General features: G+C 50.8%; 7 protein-coding genes across 7 annotated transcripts; 4 read left to right on the top strand and 3 right to left on the bottom strand.

The window, feature by feature from the left end:
- Positions 1 to 576: 576 nt before the first annotated feature.
- N7484_005482 (uncharacterized protein) lies at positions 577 to 2,598 on the top strand (the record flags this gene model as incomplete). The annotated part of the gene is made up of 3 exons (XM_057115901.1): positions 577 to 657; positions 712 to 876; positions 928 to 2,598. 3 exons carry the CDS (start codon positions 577 to 579, stop codon positions 2,596 to 2,598), a joined length of 1,917 nt encoding a protein of 638 aa, XP_056971784.1.
- Positions 2,599 to 2,849: 251 nt separating this feature from the next.
- On the bottom strand, positions 2,850 to 4,657 carry N7484_005481 (uncharacterized protein; the record flags this gene model as incomplete). The annotated part of the gene is made up of 5 exons (XM_057115900.1): positions 2,850 to 3,631; positions 3,686 to 4,066; positions 4,126 to 4,322; positions 4,397 to 4,467; positions 4,523 to 4,657. 5 exons carry the CDS (start codon positions 4,655 to 4,657, stop codon positions 2,850 to 2,852), a joined length of 1,566 nt encoding a protein of 521 aa, XP_056971783.1.
- Positions 4,658 to 5,503: 846 nt separating this feature from the next.
- Positions 5,504 to 6,864, top strand: N7484_005480 (uncharacterized protein; the record flags this gene model as incomplete). Its single annotated transcript, XM_057115899.1, has 5 exons — positions 5,504 to 5,695; positions 5,758 to 5,862; positions 5,914 to 6,135; positions 6,198 to 6,340; positions 6,405 to 6,864. The coding sequence occupies 5 exons, from the start codon at positions 5,504 to 5,506 to the stop codon at positions 6,862 to 6,864; spliced, it is 1,122 nt and encodes a 373-aa protein (XP_056971782.1).
- A 1,100-nt stretch (positions 6,865 to 7,964) lies between these two features.
- N7484_005479 (mRNA transport regulator MTR10) lies at positions 7,965 to 11,192 on the bottom strand. The gene is made up of 5 exons (XM_057115898.1): positions 11,000 to 11,192; positions 10,855 to 10,947; positions 8,721 to 10,791; positions 8,120 to 8,650; positions 7,965 to 8,070 (listed from the first exon to the last, which is right to left on the bottom strand). Exons 1-5 carry the CDS (start codon positions 11,123 to 11,125, stop codon positions 7,982 to 7,984), a joined length of 2,910 nt encoding a protein of 969 aa, XP_056971781.1. The 5' UTR covers positions 11,126 to 11,192; the 3' UTR covers positions 7,965 to 7,981.
- Positions 11,193 to 11,393: 201 nt separating this feature from the next.
- N7484_005478 (small nuclear ribonucleoprotein E) lies at positions 11,394 to 11,759 on the top strand (the record flags this gene model as incomplete). The annotated part of the gene is made up of 3 exons (XM_057115897.1): positions 11,394 to 11,516; positions 11,567 to 11,657; positions 11,710 to 11,759. 3 exons carry the CDS (start codon positions 11,394 to 11,396, stop codon positions 11,757 to 11,759), a joined length of 264 nt encoding a protein of 87 aa, XP_056971780.1.
- A 565-nt stretch (positions 11,760 to 12,324) lies between these two features.
- N7484_005477 (uncharacterized protein) lies at positions 12,325 to 12,914 on the bottom strand (the record flags this gene model as incomplete). The annotated part of the gene is made up of 2 exons (XM_057115896.1): positions 12,325 to 12,730; positions 12,781 to 12,914. 2 exons carry the CDS (start codon positions 12,912 to 12,914, stop codon positions 12,325 to 12,327), a joined length of 540 nt encoding a protein of 179 aa, XP_056971779.1.
- Positions 12,915 to 13,198: 284 nt separating this feature from the next.
- On the top strand, positions 13,199 to 17,477 carry N7484_005476 (putative non-repetitive nucleoporin; the record flags this gene model as incomplete). Its single annotated transcript, XM_057115895.1, has 4 exons — positions 13,199 to 13,487; positions 13,540 to 15,984; positions 16,030 to 16,799; positions 16,863 to 17,477. 4 exons carry the CDS (start codon positions 13,199 to 13,201, stop codon positions 17,475 to 17,477), a joined length of 4,119 nt encoding a protein of 1,372 aa, XP_056971778.1.
- Between the last annotated feature and the right edge of the window lie 235 nt (positions 17,478 to 17,712).

The following is a 17,712-nucleotide window of genomic DNA, read 5'->3' as shown; positions in this document are numbered from 1 at the left end:
TCCCAAGTTTCCCCACTACAACACTGAAGATCCCATTCCATGGGTAACTTTATATCCAGGAGATATTCAATTCATTCACCGTATCCAGTACTTAGTTTCCTAATGGTGCCTTCCATTCTCGTTCCGTTGTTCGAATCGTTTTCTCATACGCAAGCGCCCCCCCCACACTCGACGACGGAAATGCCCCACAAGACGCGTATTCCGCCACAGACTGGCGTGGACAAGATGCCGATCGCTTCGGTCTGTCAAATCCCACTCATGCAGGCTTACTCTTAAGGGGTTTTCAAAATAGTGGACACGCGGTCCTGTCCAATCGGGAGCCATGAACATACGAAATGCTTGGTTATCTCCGACTTGGGAGGTCGCCTTTGCTCCTTAAAAAAGTCGGTCTTCGGCACTAATTGCGATCTTCTGACCCTTAGAGTTGCTCGGGGCTGTCCCGCTCCACCGTTCAAACCAACACGTTTGATTTCTTCTCCTTCTTTTCCTTCTTTGTTCAACTTTGTCCTTTGCTTTGAAGGCCTTGGCTCTACCATGCGTGGTGTTCCCTTATAGTCACTCCTTTTAATGTTTACCATGCTGTTCCTCGCTCTAGGACTCATGTTTTTACATGGGTCCGTCGCGCAACGTGATAATGACCTCTACTCCTTTGTCACAGTGAGTTAGTTTCAATTTTATCTGTCGCTTATCAACTAATCGTATTTTATTCAGCTCCCTGAAGTGCGGGCACTGAAATTTGAGATCAAACATATCGACCGAGAGCGACAACAGCCGGGATACTGGTTTGTGGCCCCGTATGGTCAAATTGACCCTGAGGCATCGACGCACAGGTACACTCAGTACCAAATTGGTCCGTATATCTATGATAATGATGGCGTAGGTTGATCGTGATCTCCGATAATTTGCGCACTGCTGACATGCGCATAGATGCTTATCTGGGCCGGGTCACCGATGTACGACAACCGAAATGTTTTTGACTTCAAAGCGAACTGGAATATCGACGACGACCCCCATCTATCCTTCATTATCCAGCATGACGACCAAGTCAAAGGAAGCGGAATGATCCTGAACACCAATTACGAGATCGAACATGAAGTGGACGTGGTCAACGACCTCGAAGCCTTCAACATGCATGAATTTAATATCCTGGATGGCGGTAAGACCGCACTCGCCTGCACATATCGAACCCAAACGATCAGCTTTGCCGATTTCGGCAGACCCGGCGAGGAAACCTGGGCACAGACTGGTGGATTCGTCGAGCTGGATGTCAACAACGCCAATGTTCTCTTTGAGTGGGATTCCAAGGACCAGATTTCTGTCTCAGAATCCGCAGTTCTAAACGCCTGGAGTGCCGCATTGGGTCCACCCGGCACAGACTATGTTCATATCAACGCCGTCGACAAAAACGAAGCCGGCAACTACATCATCTCTATGCGTTTTACCAACACCATCTACATGATCTCCGGCATCGATGGTCACATAATGTGGCGTCTAGGCGGAAGGCAAAGCGACTTCGATATGGACTTCACTTTCCACAAGCAGCACGATGTGAAATTCATCGAGTCGAACAGTACACGCCACGTTATCTCGTTGATGAACAACGGCGCGGACGAGGGCTATGCCGACGAGCGTGTCTCCGCGGCTCTCTATATCGACATTGACGAGGCCGCCATGACGGCCCGCGTGATCCAGCGCATTGAGCGACCCGACGGCGGTCTCACCCGTTTGCGCGGTAACGTCCAACAACTCCCAAACCAGAATACATTCATCGGATGGAGTCAATGGGGATACCACTCCGAGCACGCTCCTAATGGAGACCTGCTCATGTGGGCCAAGTTTTCATCTGAGCGATTCTCGAGCTACCGATCTTACAAATTTGACTGGATCGGCCGCCCTAATACCACTCCCGATGTCGTCTCTTCCGTCTACGGCACCAACAACAAGGACATCTTAACCATCATTCACGTTAGCTGGAACGGAGCCACAGATATTGCCCGATGGAACTTTTACGCTCGCGCCTATGACAAGGGTGAGAATGTCTTTATTGGACACGCCGAGAAGTCTGATTTCGAGACTATGTACTTGGCAGACGGGTTCATGGACTGGGTCTCCGCAGAGGCAGTCGACAGCGAAGGAAATGTCCTGGGAACATCAGATCTCCATCGAACCAACAAGCCGGATGACTGGAAAGCCATCGGATTCGAAGGAGCTTCTTCGCCAAGTCCAGACGACCCTTCCATTCTCTATGTTAGCGATGATACCAGCGATGACACCAGCGATGACACCACCGAAGACGCGGTCGATAATTCTCAAAGCTCCATCGACTCGAAGGTCAAGTCGCAGGAAGCCGTTTACTCCGAAACGAAAGACGTCGCCAAGGCGGTCTACAAGGCATATGAGATCCTGCGTGGAGTAGAGGGCTTTATCGTCCTGGTCCTGCTCGTTGGATGCATCGGTGGGGCCGTGGTGGGCGCACGGAGGTTTCTTCGTCGCCGCCAGGTGCGCTCTTATAAGAATATCCCCACTGAGGAGGGTGGGGAAGCGGGTGAGAATATTCCCGTGGAAGAGATTCCGTTGCGTCGGAACTCGAATGGGTGATCAACCGTTACCATGGTTCCCATCTTAATATTGTACAGTATATATATTCGGTTATGAAAATAGTTAGCGCTCCATTCAAACTAAGGTTGTAGTCTTTTTTTTTTTTTTTGGAAAGTATTACCTAGTTGCATGCCATTGGTGTTACATACAATTGAATGTTGATAATAGGGTAGCTAAGTACATAATTAAATACAGAAGATGATTTTACATCCGATAACCTTGGAATCTATATACTTTTATCTGAATGACGTTCAGTCTTGATGAACTGTCACCACCGGCCCCTCATACTCCTTCTTGCCTTTCACTGCATACATCACCAGGCTAAGAATAAACACGGCACCAAAGATCACGACGCTCCAATTGAAGTTGTCAGCTGTGACGGGCAGCTCAGTTGGCCAGAACGACCAGAACATCGCGAAGACGCAGTAGAGCAGACCGACGATATTGACAACCAATCCTCCCCGCCCAATGTCCCATCGGCGAAGAGGAAGGGTCTCAGGGTGCCATACCTTTCGGTAGATGACGCAGGAAATCGAAATAGTGTAAGTAAACATCAACGCCGCCGTGTTCACGGAAATGATAGCGTTAAATGCCGTACTGGAGCCGATGTTGATGAGAGAAAGCAGGCAACTGATGACGCAGGACAAAGCGATAGAGTTGACGGGGATCTTGCGCTTCGTATCAACCTTGGAGATCCACCGCGAGAACGGAAGACCCTTATCGCGGGCGAATGCCCATGTTTGCCGAGAAGTGGCTGCGTTGAACAGAATGTTGCTGAAAATCACGGGAAGCAAGATGATTGACGCAAGCGCATTCACTCCGGCGGTGGATGTGATTTGCTTAAACACGTAAAGGAAGGGGAACCCACTCGCATCGTTCAGGGAGTCTTCGACGGAGGGAGTCGCGAAAAGATAGGCAACCAGCAGAATGGCAGCCATGATACCATTGACGAAGTATCCCCAGTACATGGCTCTTGGCACATTACGACCTGCGTCCTTGATCTCTTCAGACATGTGTGCACACGCATCCGAGCCTAGATAATTAGTCAGTTTATTACTTTGTACCCAACGCAAAGCCTTTCACGTACTAAGGCAGCCGTAAATGGCAGAGATTTGGCCAACCATCACACTAACTCCCATGGTGGGCAATCCGCCGATATTCTTCCAATTCGTGACAAAGACCGCTTCGGCAGATTGGTGGGGAGCCATGGCCCACAACACGATCAAGATCGCGGCCCAGGATAGGACATGCAGGATCATCAAGAGGTTACTCAGGATCGGCATGAGTTCCGAGGCATACACATTGAAAATGTAGATCACCAGCACCATCGAGAAGACGAGCAGGGTACCCTGCCAGCCTGGGGACGTATAGTCGGGATTGCGGACACTAATCAACCCTTGAATAATCGTGCCCGTGAGGAAAGAGCCAGAGGCTGTTCCTGATTGCCATGCCAAAACGGACATCCAGCCTGGAAGAAGAGGTTAACGGTGAACATGCCAGAAAGAGTGAGCGGCTAAAGGACTATACCGGTTATGTAACTCAGAAACTTCTGGTGTCGGGGAGAACAGAATTCCGACACCCAATGGTACTGTCCGCCATCAGTTGGCGCCATGGATGCCATCTCAGCCAAAGAGGCGATGATGAAGCCAAATCCAATGAAAGTCCAGATATACGACCAGAACATGCCAGCCAAACCACCATCTTCCAAACCAGTGTAATCCGAACTGCATACGTAAGTTTACGAATTACAGATGAGTGGGCGCGTGAGCTCTGGGGAAAAAAAGCAATAAACACTTACATGATAAGATATTCCCACGTCGCTTGCAGGACCGATGCGAAACTCAATGCTGCCAGGGGTCGCATGTTTCTCTAGAGCCGAGAAAGGTCAGCGGCATTATGGGACATAGACCTAGTGCCTACGCACCTTGAACTCTTGGACTTTCCCCATGCGATGCATCTCATCATCGTCGACCACCGTCCCACTCTTTTGGGAGACGTCCTGGTCTCTATGAGTTAACTCCATGTCCATGGTGTCTATCGCGGTGGTTTTGGCCGCCATCGTGACAGTCGAGGAAAAGGGACCGGGGTGCACAAGGGATCAAGGGAAAACCGTCGGGGGCATGAGATATAGGAGTTGGGTTCTGCTTTTGAGGCCGCTGCAGCCGACCCGGTTATTAAGAGGCGCCACACCATTTCATATTGGTGCGCCATGCTGGCGGATCAAATATGCAGAGATTAGCGTCTGACAAGCGTGAAACAAGTAATTAAGCGATGATAAGAACGGTCGAGACGCCAGAGACGGCAGGTGGTCCCGGCGCCATTTTTCGAAGCATGTTCGTGATGCATCCCGCCTGGACCAAGTGGGGTATATCTCGGGGTTGGTTGGTCTGTCCGACAGTTAGCCTTTCGTCCAGGATTGTTAGTGACTTGAGTAAATTAAGTCGATGCATTGTTGTGCAGACCTGCGCGGGCCAGTGTCCTTAGCGTAATTCGCTAGACCAATGGGCGTTCGTGGATTCTCCTGCAATAAAGTCATTGTACGTCCTACACGTACAGGAAATAGATTCCACGTTGCCACTAGTTCCAGATCATACCGCTACCGTTGCCTCGCATAGAATTGCCTCGTAGTTAAGGGGGGTGAGGGGACAAAAGTACGAGAAACACGCGTCCAGCCAGCTATGCTCGATGCGGGATAGATGCAGGATGCATCGTGATCTGGCCCTGCAGCCAAAGCCCGTGAATGGCTTCGTATCCTTATCGCTTGAATTGCCCTGCTCATGCGGCGTTTTGGTGTTAATGAAATCCCGTACCCTCATAATGAAAATGCGCCGCACATCGCCTGTAGAGGAATTCTGCGATATTTGTTTCCCTTGCTTTCGCCGTACATCCTCCGGCTGGGTTGGTCATGTCGAAGTCATGGCCTGCGGGTGTGACCGCACCACTCACGGTGGACAATGCCCATAACCACAGCGGACTTATCGTTGTCCTTACTGCGTTTGCTCTGGTTCTGTTCATTGTTGCCCTTGCAGCGCGGGTCTACTCATCGTCTCAGAAAGCCAATCTGCAGCCAGACGATTACGCATTCGCCGCTCTCGTGGTACGCTTTTCACGAAGACGATGGCTTTTCCTGGGTCTTTAGCTGAAACTAATGGCTCATAGACAGCAGCTTTCATTCAGGTCTCTTTAGTGTTCGGTCAGGTCCATTATGGGTGGGGAACTCAAATGGAGACCATCGATACCGGGAGCAAGAAGCAAATGCTCAAGGTAGGATTGATCCTATTCTGACTATGAAGTCTAGACATTCACATTTACAAGCTAGGATATGCGGCCGATATTTTCGCCGTCATCACTCTGGGTTTCTCCAAGGTGACCACTTGCTTGTTCTATGAAGGACTTTTTTCCCAGATGCAGCGCCGATTTGTCCGTGCCATCCTTCTGGGCGTCATTGTGTGGACCTTCGTCTCGGTGTTGCTATTGGCAATTCGATGTACCTCCCAGCCTTGGTACGATATAGATTCGACTCAATGTGGTGGATTGGTATGACTAGACCTGCCTTGAAGAGCCTAAGCATGATTAATAACAGCTGACTTGCTCTATAGCTGGCCCGCTGGGAAGCCGTCACCGTCATTGACATTCTGACCGAGACTTTACTGCTCATTTATGCCGGACTTGCAATCAGTAAAGTCAAAATCTCAACCAAGAAAAGAATCATTGTGTTTTTCGCTCTGGAGAGTAGAATTATGTGGGTGATACTTGACATCAAATCAACTATTGAAACAACTTGCTAATGACCGACAATGGCACAGCCTCATCCCTACAGCCGCTGTCCGTCTCCACCTCATCAAGATGCAGCTTCAATCAACAGATCCCACTCTATCCGGGTCCTATGCCACATCCATCACCGAGATATACCTGGCTTTGAGTGTGACCTGCCTTTTAACGGCGTTCGCGAAATCATTCATTGCGGTGTACGAGGACGAAAATGGGATCTCATACAGGTATAGGGAGCCTACTACCAAGTCGGATTCAAAGGGGACTTCTGGTCTGGGATCTCGATCGGGAATGACCCGATCGAAGGATACGGTCAGTCGGCGCTTTTCTCGCCGCGGAGACAGAAGTGAGCACCTTCAAGGATGGGAGCGTGAGGAGGATCCTATCATTGGTCAGTCGGATTCAGGGCAAGGTCTCCAAATCCTCAAAACGGTGCAGTTGAGCGTGAGGAATGAGTCTATAGAGCTGTCGGAGCGAGGGGGTTCTTCTTTATAGGATCTACAGGTCCGACCTGGTCTCGATTCTATGATTTGGGTATTAATTGATCTTCGGGACTCATGTTGAGAACTTCATGGTCATTCATGGACAGGTTGTGTAAATTAGCTGTAGTTAAAAATAGAAGTCAAAAGGTATATATAGTATGTATATAACAGCCCGTGTCGGGGCTCATTTTTGCTTCAAGCGTCCAAGAGGCATTGGGATTCATTAAATAAGTTTCAAATCAGTGCAATTTCCCCAATATTACCGCTGTGTTGCTGCCCACTCACCAAGCAAAGCCAACGTAGGGCACAGTGGACATGTGCTCGATCATGATATCTCGGTTTTTGACACTACATTGATATGGCTATCTGGACTCACTGGTGACGTGACACACTCGCCTTGATATTAAAACCAGAGTTACTATGGTTGTGCTACTGTTATCAATTGATGTAAGCGCAAAGCGTTGTGGTTCGCTGGTTTCTTCGCAATGCAGTCAACAATTCGGTTGGGCTGCGACAGAACAAGGTATACGAGACTCTCGACGCGCAGTAACGTCACCCAATTGAAGGTTTTTCGAACTTAATTCCGCTTTGCCTAAGACCTGGTGTCAAATTAAACAAGACTACACCTTTTATTGACTGAGCAGCAAATTGAGGCACCGGCGAAAAATGCTCATGCAAGACCCAGATTTGACTGTGGTGCATTTAGACAAAAGACAACACTATAGATGTGAACGATTGAGTCAGTCTCAGCCTCTTGATTGACATGATAACCTTGGAATGACTACCTAGGCAGATCTACATGGATGCATAGGGCGACATATTGTCTATTCGTATCTTCTACCTGTCATAACGCACATAACTGGGAAACCGATTCGTAAAGTCCCGAGGATCCGGTCACTGTCGAAAGACCAGATGCAAGAAGATCTGGCGGCCAGCGTGGAGCCGGCGGATCATAATTCATCACGAGCACGACCGGATTCGTGTGCCTTCATAGCATACCACACATGCCACATATCGCGTTAAGAGGAATGGACTAACACCTGTTGTGCAAATGCTCCGGGGGTTTCTTTTTTGTTCCGGAGAACACATGAAGGATAAAAGAAAAAAAATTGTACACATGAAAAGACACCTCATCCGCTGAATCGGAATCGTGTCGCCTCCAGGCGGCCAAGACCGTCGCGGGGGGCCACGTTGCGGCGGCGGTAGGAGTTGGTGAAATCTGAAAAATGTTAAAACGAAACGATAAAAAAAGTGGATTTGAGACAAACCTTGCAGTAAAACGCGAATCTTCCGTGTTTCACCAGACTGGACCTTCTCAGCAATGCCCTTGAGCAGTCGCTCGGCCTCGGCTGGCTTCATGGAACCCGGGGGCAGCATCTGCAGGGTGCTCTCTAACCAGGCGCCCGTCTCATGAGGGAGAACCTCGAACAGGGTCATCATGACTCCCGAAGCATCCGGGAAACAATCACCAGGGAAGATGAACATCATGCCTGTCAGCACGCGCTGGGATAGAAGCTGACCCTGCGACAGAAGAAGAGCCTTGACGGCCTCACGGACCTCGGGCGGGTTGCTGTAGGGCGTGCCTTCGGGGCTGGTAAATTCGGAGACAGTAGGCTTATCAAATGCAAAGCTGAACAAGTCACGGTAGTAGTGAAGGGTGGCGATAAGGGGATCGACTTGTTGAAGGGTGAGAGCACTAAGTGCAGCGGAGAAGATAGGGACGGCCAGAGATGAGCTAATGCACTTCTTGGGGTAGTAGCGGACGGCGTCAGAAGACAACCGGAAGAAGTCCTCAATAACTGTCCAAATTAGTATTAATATATATATGAAAAAAAAAAAAAGGAAATCTCATGGAAATGGTGATCTTACCATCGGGAAGATTCTCCGGGGGCAGATCATTCAGGATCCGGAGGAATGAAATGGCTTGCTGCTCATAGAACTGGTAGACAGCATCACTAGTCGCCTGGTCCACATACTCAGCACCCTCAGAGAACTCGCGAACCACTGCGTCAGTGGCCCACAAGAAGCATCCCTCCCGGGACGCCTCGAAGCCGCTGGCAATGCTTTGAGCGAGAGTGGGAAGAAGGGGGATCATGGCGGTGCGGTAAGAGATAATCATGTAGCGCCAGCATCGGCAGACGCGCTCCAGAATAGGGGTAGAAGACGTAAAATTCATAACGATCGTGGCCATGATAGGCAGGATTTCGCCGCAGTACTTGACGGCAGGGTTTTCCTCGCCCGGCGCAACGATGGGAGTCACCACTTGAATAAAGATTGTGATCAGCTGCAAATGGTCGGCAACCGCTCGCTGCCCCTCTTCATCTTGGGCGTTGTTGGCGAGGTTCATAATTCGTTGCATGATCGGGTCACAGAACATCTTGAAAGAGTCGTAAATCTTGTCTAGGGGTTGCACGGACACTACAGCTGCAACACCCTCTGTCACTTCCTCTTGGCTGGTGGGCTTCAGCTTGTCAAGCACAGACAAGAAGAAGGAATGCAGGTGGTCAATATGACCACCAAGCAACTTTTGGCAATCGGTTCCCAAGAACTTGAAAGCAAGAGCAGCCGCCTGGATAACTTCCGGGGAAGGGTGTTGGAAGGCGGAAATCACGTAGTTGAGCTGTGCCTCAAGGGTTTCTGGGTGAAGAGCGGTCCATTCGGTGTAGCGAGCGAGAGCCATGATCGCTTGGAAACGAACTTTTTCTTGGTCGGGGATCTGGACAATCAAGCTGACCAATTGGCCCAAGACAGTACTTTCCTCGGGATCAACCATGCGGCCCATGGCACGAAGACCAAAGAGAGGGGCCTCCAGTTCCTGCCAGTGCGGAACGTGTTCGTTACTAGCCTGCGCCGCGTACTTGCCCACCCATTGCTGGATTAGCTGATAGATCTTGCCGAGGCAGTCGGTCACGCCCACGACAGAGCAACAGTCCTTCAAGACATCACCCATGGAGTGTCTGAACTGGCGGAACTTTTCTTCCTGCTCTCGATCACCACCAAAGAGGTCGGTTTCGCCATCCTCGGGGCTAGGGAATTCCAAATGCTTGACCATGATATCCACCAGCTGGGAGAAAATATCCTGGAAATTAACTCGAGAGTCGGCGTATCGGTCGATGGTGATGTACTGTTTTAATTCGTACCAGAAAATAAAGGTGAGAGAAACTGCGTCCCGCTCCCAGTCCCGCGCGCAGCACTCCAAAACAGCCTCGACGAGGCCACGGAATTCGGCGGGCAGGCGAGCGATAAGAACGGCCCAGGCCTCACCAGCCTCTGAGAACATTCTGGTAATGCCCTTGAAAGCCTCCAGGTCTTCGGCTTCAGCGGTCTCAAGAATCTTGGGTCGGAGAGACATCAATCGGGGGTAAAGGGCTTGAATTATGGGGAGGGATTCGTCGACATCCTTGGTATCTCGGAAGAGGGTGCACATGCAGTCAACACCAGCGTCGAAGGAGCCGTCATTGTCCAACGCCTTCATGATAACGTCCATTAGAGGTGACTCAACGACCCGTGCGGGGGGAATTTCGCGAAGCCACGAGGTAACGCAATCTAAAAGACGTGGGTTGGTTGCAGCGGAAGGCGAAGACTGAGAATATTGGATCATCAGCTGCATGACCTGCTCCGCATTATCCTCCAATAGTTCCTTCGTTCGCGATAGGAGCTCATCCTCGCTGAGATTGATTTTGCGGCCTTCTGTAACCTCCTCTGGGAGAATTTTCAGGAACTCTAGCACGCAGTCCCCCGCACTGTTGCCCAATGCAGATCCTACGGTGGCGAGGACGTCCTTCCAAGCGGTCATCTGGATCGCCAAACTGGCCAAACAAACGCATAGCTGGGTTTGAATGGGTCGCGGACCGGAGGCAAAGGCCACGAGGAGGCCAAGGACGGAATCCCGGAGGGCTAATACGGACTCGGGGTTCAGTTGGTCCAAATCGAAGACAATCTACCCGGTGTCAGCCCCGCGCATTCTTTGTGTTTCCCTCGTAATCAGTATCGCAGTGCTCACCTTTCCCTTCAATGTGGTCGCAGCAAACAATTTGGCTTCGATTGGTACGTCGGGTGACTGTAATAGCGAATGCGTGGTTTCCCATGCCTCGATCTAAGACTCATTAGCTCCAACTTTTTTCTTGTTGTGAAGGTGGGGTTCGTACAGATTTCTGGAATTTCTCAAGGAATTCATGGGCTTGGGTCTTCTCGGCCCTGGATACGTTGCCTTGCATTGTCGCGACGGCCGCTAGGACCGGGGCGAATGCCTGCCCACCATCCTTGCTGGCCATATCGTCGGGAATTGCGATGTACAAGAGATCAGAGCTCAGCAATTTAGACCCCAAGCGACACAGAAAAGAGAAAAAAGAGAGTGTGGAGGGGTTAAGGTAAAGGGGGTGGGGGGTGAAGTCGCGATATAAGTGCGAGACTGAGAGGAAGGTGGGATGTTGGTGCCCGTGACTTGTGTAATCGTATTACCGCAAATCACGGGACGCAGAGCTTGACTTCTTCATTGCTTCGACACCTTATCGATTCCAACCAACCACCTTCACATTCATCATGGCTGGCCGCAAAACATTGTTGGCACCAATCCACTTCATTTTCAGCCTGCTGCAGAAACGCAGCACCGTTTCTATCTGGCTTTACGAGCAGTTGGCCATTCGAATTGAGGGAAAGATCCGGGTAAGTCACAAGTTCGCAGGGCAACACGATTCCCCACTAACATGGTCTAGGGCTTTGATGAGTTCATGAACTTGGTCATTGACGATGCGATCGAGGTGCGTCTAGCTACAAAGACAGAAGAGGAGAAGCGGAGGCCGCTAGGTATGGTTATTTCCGTCCAAAGAGTTGAAGGTAATTAACACCGCGATAACAGGCCAGATCCTCCTCAAGGGCGACAACGTCTCCCTCATCCAAGCCGTTTAAATCAATTTCTGTTTCTGTTTCATTTCGGCGGTCCGGATACCGCTCACCCACCATGCGCGCATCAACCAGCCAGGCCAGTCATGCGCCAATACCGGATCTCCTCGACATGTGCTCCTGGAGCGACAAAGCCACTAGTAACGGAGTTAAGTTATTTCGGATAGGAAAATACAAGGGGACTGGGTTTTATCAGGGAATGGCATCTTGCCAGCTATGAACATCGTGTTAGAAATGGTTATAATATTCTCACCATATCCGAGCAATCCCTGAAGCGCTATGCCTGGAACTACAATCAGATCGAATCCGTTTTCAAGTGCTCTACCAACCCATTGTATTACCTAGCAACCATGAAAGCCATAGCAAGCTTCTGGGGCTGGGTTCTTATCGGATTGACGGCGATCGTCTATGCCTGACACTCCCGAACATGAATGTAAACGCTAGCCCACCGCATAGTGATTTCTACTTCTCAGATTTATGGAATAATGATTTTCAACGCATGTTTTGGTCCTCAAAGAGAGGAGATGCCTCTGGATACTATAATACATCTGTTGATACATATCGTACACGATCAGTTTGATGCTAGTGCTTTCTTCACCAAAGCCGGCACATCTGCCCTATTCACTGGCTTGCCATCCAATGGTCCTCCTTTGGTAAAAAGAGCTCCAATCAGAGGACCGGAACGCACTGCCTCTCCCTTTGCTTGGAGTTGAGCAATCTGGTCCGCAATGATGGTTTCCAGCTCCTCAATGGGCATTGTTTTGATTTGACCCGCATACTCCTCCAAGATAACGACTTGTTCATCTTCCTTTGCTTTCAAGTCCGCACGGTTTTCTTGAGCAAACAGTTCAGCGGCCTCTTGGGCAGCCTTTGCACGTCTCCGGATAAGGGAAAGGAGCTGGATATCGGTCTCGAGAGGGCTGGAGGTTTTGGCGGCATTGTTGGTCTCGGAAATCAATGCGCGAAGGACATTGAGCCTGCAATGTTCAGCTGAGAGGCAATTGATTACTTGAGGATTCGGCCATACCGGGCAGTATCTTTGGCACGCATGGCTGTCTTAAGATCAGCCCGCAGTGTTGCCATCATAGGTGGTGTAGTAGCGGTAGAGTTCCATCGCACCTGGCGCAAAGGAGCGCAGGCGAATCTTCCGACACGGAACATAATTGAAGCTGTAAATTTGAAGCGGGATGATGAATCAAGTCAAAAGTGCAGCCATCCAAAAGGCGGAAGATCATTGAACGGTGGTCCGTGCACGGGAATTGTTGACCTCGCAAAAGAAACCTTGAAACGAATCACCTTCAAAAGCTGCCCGCAACTTCCTCCTCTCTCCACCGCCTATCTCCTTGTCTTGCAGCTTTGCAAATTCCCTGATTCTTACTGCAGCTTCCTCTTCGTTTGTCTCTTCAGCGGGGAGTCCGTCCCTCTCTCCTCCCCAGCTGAGCGCAATGTCGTACCCGATTCTTCAAGCAAACCTACCTCCGGCGACGCCGCAGAAACCCCTACCGGGAGCTTACCTGCAAACGCCAGCCGTACCTCGCAATGGTCCCATGTCTCCTCCACAGCAGCAGCAGCGGCCTCAAGTTCTTCGAAGCCCGCCCCAGATGCTTCCTAAGCTCCCACCGATCGCCGCGACACAAAGTCGGAACCTGAGCACAGAAGAGCGAGGAGCGCGCACCATCAATGAGTATCTCTTCCAAGAGTCGCGATACCCAGATTTGGATAGCTATTTATCACGTATGTTCAGTCACTCTGCTGGTCCAACGTGATTGGTACTAACCTTGAACAGAGGGATTCTCATCTGAATATGACATCCCCACGTCCCCGTCGTGGGCACCTTTCCAAAAAGTCAAAATGTACAACATCCCCGACCAAATTTTTGACCAATACAATCGCGCTCAGGTGTCGACAAGCATGGGACTTTTCGCCGAATTGAATCACGCGTGGGTTGCTATCGACAACGCGCTCTATTTGTGGGATTTTACACACCCGAATCCTCAATTGGTTGGGTTTGAGGAACAGCCAAACAGCATCAATACCGTCAAACTCGTCAAGCCTCGCGCAGGAGTATTTTTGCCGGCGATTACTCATTTGCTCGTTGTGTCAACGACAGCCGAATTGATTTTGTTGGGCATGGGAGTGGAAACCACCCCGACGGGCGGGCGACAGGTTACCTTATATCAGACTGGGATGGCAGTTCCAATTCGAGGCCTTGATATTCACGTCATTGCGTCATTTGACTCGACTGGCCGGATCTTTTTCGGTGGTTCGTCCGATAACGATGTTTACGAATTGACATACCAACAAGAAGAGCGGTGGTTCCAGGGTCGATGCGGAAAGGTCAACCACACTAGCTCCCGATTAGCAGCATTCACACCATCGCTGAGCTTGACGAATCTCGCGAAGGTAGCTATGGAGAATGTGGAACAGATGGTGATCGATGACAGCCGCAACCTTCTCTACACTTTGTCTTCGGCCTCCACCATTCGTGTTTTCCACCTGAAGCCCGATGGCTCTCTTTCACTCGCCATCACCAAGCATGCTTTGGACATTTATTCAAACATCGGACATATCATTGCATCTAACGAAACTCTCAACCCTAAAGTGCCAATTGTCTCTATCAGTCCCGTCCCTGCCGCGGAGGCCTCTCGCTATCACCTTGTTGCAACGACCGCTACTGGATACCGTATCTATTTGAGTGCCACAGGTTCGTATAGCTGGTCGCCCGTGCCGAATGGCACCAATGCGCCTACCAGCATGCAAGCTCAGCACGTCAAGACCCCACCTGTGGACGCTCCTTCCGATTTTGAGCTTCCTCGCTTCCAGCAACCTGGTGGCAAGCTTGCGATTCACACTTTATCGCCGACACGCATGGCAGCTCGTTTCCCGCCTGGATACTTCTTCTGCTTCGCCTCCAAGGATCTCGCGCAGAAGGCCGATACTTTGTTCATCTCGTCCCCGGATTCTGGGCGAGTTGCCAGGGCCCAGGATAATGTTCTGACTGGAAAGACAGGCGAGTCCGCCATTTGGATGAGCCTAGGCGGCCGAGCAGAGGCCATTGGTCTTTGCTCCCCGCCTCCGCCAAGTTCTTCGGGCTTTGGAAATGAGCTGGCTATCCAGTTCGATCACCCTGCTGCCGAAATTGCTATCCTGACAAACACAGGAATCCATGTTATCCGTCGGCGACGCCTTGTGGACATCTTCGCCTCATTGGTTCGTGGTGGTGGCACCGGGGAGGAAGGCTTGGATGGTGAGGCTAAAAACTTCATCCGCACATATGGCCGACCCGAGGCTCTGGCTACTGCACTTGCCGTGGCTTGTGGACAAGGCGTGGAGATTTCATCGGATCAGCGACTCACTCAGATCAATGATCCCGACGTCCTGGAGTTCGCGCGTAAAGTTTTCATTGACTACGGTGGCCGCCCCGCGATAAATGAAAACATCGTCGCTGATAGCTCTACCCCGACGATTGACCTTGTTGAACCTTCCCCCCGACATGCTGGTATCTCGTTGTACCTGTCTCGCTTGTTGCGGTCAATCTGGAAGAAGGAGATCGCTCAGGTTGGCAAGGGAGCCAATGGTGCTATGACTGTCTCTGCTTCAGTGTCTGCTTCCAAACTGCAGACTATCCAGCATGATCTCTCGGCCCTTCAGCAATTCTTCAAGACCAACAGAAGCTTCATTGAAGGGCTCAGTGGACCCGAGGCTCTCGCACGAGCGGCCACCAAGCAAGAAGAAACCGCACTGCAAGGCGAGCACCGTGCCTTACATTCCCTTGTTGAGTTGGTCTCGCATACCATTGAAGGAATTTCGTTTGTGCAGGTTCTTTTCGATGAGCGGGTGGACGAGATCGTGGCTACCCTGCCCGAGGAGTCCCAGCAGAAGTTCTTGAAGCTGACATACGAGGAGCTCTTCAGTACTGCCAAAGGCAACGAAGTTGCCAAGGAGTTGGTCAAGAGCATTGTGAACCGCAACATTGCCAAGGGCTCCAATGTTGAGACCGTTGCTGATGCCCTGCGACGCCGTTGTGGCAGCTTCTGCAGTGCAGAGGATGTGGTCATCTTCAAGGCTCAGGAGCTCCTCAAGCGGGCCACTGAGGCCGGAGCCAACTCAGAGCTGGGCCGCAACCTCTTGAATGAGAGTTTGAATCTGTTCCGGCAGGTGGCTGATAACCTTCCCATGGACTATTTAGTTTCTGCGGTGGAGAACTATATTGGAAATCAATTCTTTGCTGGTATGTTTTTTCGGCCAATTTCGTTATCTTGCTAATGTTTCTTAGGGGCAATTCAACTGGCGCTTACCGTTGCGGCTCGCAACGACAAAGCGAATATCGCGCTCTCCTGGATCATGGATGGGCGCCCCGAACAAGTAACGATTTCCCCCAGACATCACACCATGCACCGACTTACCGACCTACAGGACCCACGGAAACCCATCTACTTATTCCGCAAGCAATGTTATGACCTTGTCTTTAATGTTATCATTGCGGTTGATACTTTGGCCGCAGCCGACCCCGGGTTTGTTGATGGTCAAATGACCCAGATCGCCAAGCGCCAGAACGAGGCATACACCGTTATATCCGACTCCAATGATGAGGTGTTCTTGACCAGCCTTTACGATTGGTACCTGGAGCAGGGATGGAGTGATCGTCTTCTGCAGACACAATCTCCATTCGTGGTCACATACCTCGAGAGAAAGTCTACTGACGACATCGCTCATGCCGATCTATTGTGGCGTTACTATGCACAGTCCCAGCGCTTTTTCGAGGCTGCCAAGGTGCAGTTCCAGCTCGCACAGAGTGCATTTACCCTTCCCCTGAGCCGGCGTATCGAGTACCTGGGCCGAGCCCGGGCCAACGCATCCACTTTCACACCGGATGTGGGGCGTCAGGCACGGCAGCGCTTGTTGCAGGAAATTTCTAATCTGATCGATGTGGCGAACATCCAGGACGACCTCCTGCAGCGCCTGAAGGATGATGATCGGATCGCTCCGGAGCGCAAGGCCGAAGTCCTTCGGGATGTTGATGGTCCCGTCATGGACATTAGTACAGTAAGTTCGGTCAATTTCCGATAGAAGTCCGGGCCGTGCATCAGCCACTGACTAAAAAATCAGCTCTTCAACCAATATGCCGACTCGGCCAGTTATTATGACATCTGTTTGCAGATCTTCTTCCTGGCCGATTACCGGAACGCAGCCGACATTAAGACCACTTGGCACCACCTAGTTCACGATCTTCACGCCGTCACTGTGGAGCGGGGCTCCCCACAACCCTATGAAGCTGTTGTTGAGAAGGTTCGGAGTCTTGGCAGTCGGCTCCGGATGTCGGAGACGGTATTCCCTGTGCGTGAACTAGTTCCCTTACTCGAACGCTATTCGCTCGAGCACCAGCGCAATGTTGGCCCTGATCATTGGATTGTCGATCTCTTCCTGGATCTGGGAGTTGCACACGAATCCATTTATGCAGTTCTGGAGGCCATGTACTACACCGACGAGGCTCCGTTCCAGGGGCCTTACCGTCGTTTCATCGCCACCGATCTGCTCTACCTATTGGAAGGATGGTTCCAGGAGACCATGCGACTAGGTGGGATGGTGTTCGGGTCGGATGTGGTTGCCGAACGCGTTTCCGAGACCCTCTTGTTGCTGCAGCAGGGAGCTGCAGTCAATGGAGCTGACATTGAGGGGCAAAGCCGGGACCTTCAGCGGAGGATTTTGGACATCCTGAACTAATTTTTTTTTGTTTTGTTTCCTTGTCTCCACCTGGAAGGATTGGTGTCTTATGTACTCTAGGCGGCGTTCGGAGGTAATGAATCTGAAAATCAATCTTCATTATAATGAACCGTTTCAATGCTTACTAGGACACGAAAAGATATAGGTATTATCAATTAGGCAAATAACATGGACATTTTTGAGAGGAACCGAGAAATAGAAACAGACACAGTCTAAATCAAACTCCCGCCAAAAA

The sequence above is a fragment of the Penicillium longicatenatum genome, assembly GCF_028827895.1.
Source record: "Penicillium longicatenatum strain IBT 33135 chromosome Unknown contig_3_segment0_segment0, whole genome shotgun sequence".
NCBI lineage: Eukaryota > Fungi > Ascomycota > Eurotiomycetes > Eurotiales > Aspergillaceae > Penicillium > Penicillium longicatenatum.
Note: the sequence above shows the minus strand (reverse complement) of the source record. Positions and strands in the feature narration are given on the sequence as shown.

Coding starts and splice junctions, on each gene's coding strand:
- N7484_005479 (XM_057115898.1), bottom strand. CDS start 11,125: ATGGCCAGCAAGGATGGTGGGCAGGCATTCGCCCCGGTCCTAGCGGCC. Junction 10,948..10,999: donor TTGAGAAATTCCAGAAATCT/GTACGAACCCCA, acceptor AATGAGTCTTAG/ATCGAGGCATGGGAAACCAC. Junction 8,071..8,119: donor GATTCGCGTTTTACTGCAAG/GTTTGTCTCAAA, acceptor AACATTTTTCAG/ATTTCACCAACTCCTACCGC.